The sequence below is a fragment of the Pteropus alecto genome, unplaced genomic scaffold, assembly GCF_000325575.1.
Source record: "Pteropus alecto unplaced genomic scaffold, ASM32557v1 scaffold25, whole genome shotgun sequence".
Taxonomy (NCBI): domain Eukaryota; kingdom Metazoa; phylum Chordata; class Mammalia; order Chiroptera; family Pteropodidae; genus Pteropus; species Pteropus alecto.
The window spans coordinates 36,925,059-36,929,050 of record NW_006441955.1 but is presented as its reverse complement, the minus strand read 5'-3'; the positions used below and the strand labels follow the sequence as shown (position 1 = coordinate 36,929,050).

General features: G+C 38.3%; 1 protein-coding gene across 5 annotated transcripts in view; it reads left to right on the top strand.

Moving 5' to 3' along the window:
• Positions 1 to 3,992, top strand: part of ARHGAP29 (Rho GTPase activating protein 29) — a 65,664-nt gene that overhangs the window by 56,202 nt on the left and 5,470 nt on the right. For all 5 annotated transcript variants that reach the window (XM_025052048.1, XM_006919425.3, XM_025052049.1 and 2 more), the window contains one exon: positions 3,165 to 3,397. In XM_025052048.1, coding sequence (XP_024907816.1) covers positions 3,165 to 3,397 — 233 coding nt within the window. The remainder of the gene's footprint in view (positions 1 to 3,164; positions 3,398 to 3,992) is intronic.

The window sequence follows — 3,992 nt, the reverse complement described above, 5'->3', positions numbered from 1 at the left end:
CGGGGAGTGGGCTTCTCTATGTTTTCTCTTTCCATGCTCACTGTCATACCTGTAGGTTTCAAGATTAGGTCCAAGGAAAACACTTCTGTGGGATGAAATAAGTGGCCTCAGAGGCTTCAGGCAGCAGCTTATGGAGCAGTTCAGGAACAGTCAGCACACTGTCATGCTGAGCTAAGAATAAAAAGTGATCTGGGCTCAGCTGCCTTCTGTCCTCTGGTGAAGAAGAGACTGTTACAGAGAGCATAGTGACAATGATTCTTAATACGTGGATCTCGGGAGTTCTTTTCTCCCTCTGGGTCCTTTTTAACATGGCACATAGCTGTCATCCTGGGGTCACTCTTCTCCAGCGTCTTCTGTTTTGTGAGGGAATACCTGTCTTCCTGCGTTGGTTTATTCTCCTGTTTTGGTCATGCTCATCTTTTGAGCAATGTGGAATAAAAGTATTTGAAACTTATTTATCTGTGTTTATTCTACTTTCTTGAATGGGAGTGGAAGAGTGAATGGTAGGGAAGGTTACAGTATTCTAGGCTGGAAATTATTTTTCTTCAGAATTTTGCAAGTATTTTTTCTATTCTCTTTGAAGCCTGAGATCCTTCTCATTCCTGATTCTTTGTATGTATTTTCTCTCTGAAAGCTTGTAGAATCTTCTTTTTCTCCCCATTACCCTAAAATTTAACATGATATGCCTTGATGTGGGTATAGTTTCATCTGCTATTTCAAGTACTGCATGAGCTCTATCATTCTGGATACCTGTCCTTTAGTTCTTTAAACGTTCACTTCACTGCTCATTTCCTCCACTCTGTTTTCTTCCTAGAACTTATATTTGGATACTGAGAACTTGTACTGGTTCTGTAGTTCTTTCTCTTTTATTCATTTTTTTTTCTTTTAACACTTTCTAAGAGATTTTCTCAGCTTCTCTTCCACCCCTACTGTAAACTGTTTCATTTCTGAGGTCATGTTTTAATTTCTAAGAACTCTGGTTCTCTTTTCCTTTTATAGCATTCTTTCTTTTTTTAGTGAGTGCAGTATCTTATCTACCTGAGGATATTCGTAACTTTTTTTAAAAGGGTTCTTTTCTCTGCTTAGCTTCTAGTCCTATCTAATAGAAATATAATGTGAACCCCATATATAATGTTAAATTTTCTAGCACCCGTGTAAAGAGAAGAAATGGATAAAGTTCATTTTAATATTTTATTTAATATACTGAAATTATCTGAACATCTAATCAATATTTAATTATTAATGAAATATTTTACTTTTTGGTTATTGTTGTCATGGAATCTTTAAAATCTGGTATTTTTCATTTAAAGCACATGTCACTTTCAACCAGCCACATATCCAGTGCTTGGGTAGCTGTGTGTGGCTAGTGGTCACCATATTGACAGCACAGTTCTAGACCTTCAAGTTGGTTCTTTTCCTATATCTTTTGATTTGTCTTCTGTAGTTGTTTGCTTAAAATGAAAGAGTTGGGAATTAAATTGTCTTTGGAAGTTCTTGAATACATGAAATCTTCGAAGACTTTGAACTTTACTATAGTGTGATCTAGGTGGGCTGTTTAAGAAACACCTGATGTCTGCATCTCTAGGTCTCTTTTCTTGGGCTGGTCTGATAGCCCAGTATGCATGCTAAATGCAGAGATCCTAGAGCCTTCTTACTCCACTTGGCTCCCAGAGTTCTGGCACCACACCTCTAGGCAGTGAAAGACCTTTCTCTGGGGTATCAGGTAGCTGTCCACCCATTTCTTGTGCTTGTCATTGCTCATCCAGAGAATCGTCAGTTTAACACTGCCCGTAAGAGGAATCCTCAGGCTTCAGGGGAAGAGGCTGCTCAGGAGCAAGGAGTAGAAACAAGGATCTAGAGATCTAATGCTTCTTGGGTAGCCTATCTTCCCCTAGGATTCAGAGGACCTTGTGCTGACAGCCCCCAAGTCTCCTTAGGATCCTGTAAGCCATACTGTGTCTCAGTTTGGAATTGCACCTTTCTCAGGCCTGCTAAGTCAGCAGTTGGTCATCTGCTCTTCAGCTTGTGAAATGTTGCTTTTGTCTCCATTCCTATTCTGTTGGTTCTATGTTCTTAACTGTATTTCATGGAGTTGCAGAAGAAAAGAAATTAGGTACAAATGTTAGACCTGTCATGTTAGCCCAGGAAACTATTGATATCTCTTTAATCACATTGCACAGGATTCTCAGCTGAGAAATGGAATCAGAGTACCTTTGATTGGCTGTAACCTCACAGTGAACCATCCTTTATCTCTTCTAGCCAGTCAGGAAAAGGAAATGAATGGGGCCAATACTTTCAGTTCTCATTCTGTGTCAGGAATACTATGGGACCAAGACTTTAGTGTGGGAAGACATGCTTGATTCTATAGTATTAGAGAATAGCCTTCATTTTACTCAGGTACCATGTGGGAAATCTGAAGCTCCAGGAGGCTAAGTTACCTTCTTCAGATCTCAGAGTGGTAGAGGCAGGAATTGATCTCACAGCGTCTCCTCTCTGGGACCAGCAGGGGAAACTGAATAAGCAGATAGTCTAGGACTTCAGCCAGCCAGAGGTGTGCTCTTCTCTACCACTGAGCAGTATAAATATTGAAATAAGTTATGCCAGTTAGATCAAGGTGGCATACTCTTTGATAGTTTGAGGAACTTTTTCTGTTGACTTATGCCAATTCAAGTTGTTTTTAAAAATTAAGTAAATAAAATGTTGACAGTTTCCTTCTTATAAGCCATATTCTGTAATGCTGCTTCAGTCTGATATAAGTAAAACACAAGGACCCTAAAGCATTTTGTTCTATTTCCCTTATACCAATAAAATTTGGAACATAAGCTTTTTCTAATTAATTTGACTTATTTTGTGTATCATCCTGGGTTTTGTTCAGTAAAACAGTTGAAGATCATGCTCAGTTTGAGGCAGTTATGAATGTAAGATTTAGAATTTTACTGATTATCAGTCAACTCATTTTTACAATAGATATGATTTATGGTGATTATGTTACATTGTTTTTATAGATCACATCTGTAGCAAAGATATGTACATTTCTAAACATGGATTGACCTAAGTCTTGTTCATCTAAGGGGACGTGCCAAACCATTCAGTAGCTATTTAGTAGATATCAACAGGAGAAAAAAGGACAGAGGGATATTTCTAATGTAATTTTATTTCTTTAGCTTCCAGAACCATTTATTTTATTCCGATTGTACAAGGAATTTATAGACCTTGCCAAAGAGATCCGACGAGTAAATGAAGAACAAGAGACAAAAAAGGATACTCCAGAGGACAAAAAATGGCCGAGTACGTGTATAGAAATAAACCGAATTCTTATAAAAAGCAAAGACCTTCTAAGACAATTGCCAGCATCAAATTTTAACAGTCTTCATTACCTCATAGTACATCTTAAGCGGTAAGAACTTCTTATAAGACAAGCATCCATTAGTGGATGGATAACTGATCGGTTTAACTGTTTTTGTTTTTTAAAAAATTGTGGTAAAATACACATCACAGATTTACCATCTTAATCATTTTAAAGTGTATAGCTCGAGTATTTACAGTGTTGTGCTATTGTTTTTAAAATGAGCATTTCATTTCTAACGTGTGTTAGGGAAAGGGAGCCATTGAACATATGTTCATGCAGCCAACGTCTTTCCCTCAGATGCCCCTTGTGTGCCAGGCTCTGGCTGGTGAAACAAGAATGAAAACATAAGGTTTCTGTCATCTGTTGTGTTTGTCAGCTTAGGGGTAGACCTGCAAACATGTACAGTGCAGCATCATGCTAATTCTAATGGAGCTCTGCATAGCATGCACGGGAAAAAGGGGAAGGGGAACCATGAATCAGAGGAGGTAGTCCTGAGCCAAACTTGAAGAACTAAATAGTAGTTTGGTGGCAGAGAACGTGCAGAAGAACATTCAGGGCAGCAGTAACAGATACAGAGACATAAGAATCATTTTGCATTAGGGAAGTACAGATAATTTGGCTAGGCTAAGATATCAAGCAGTAG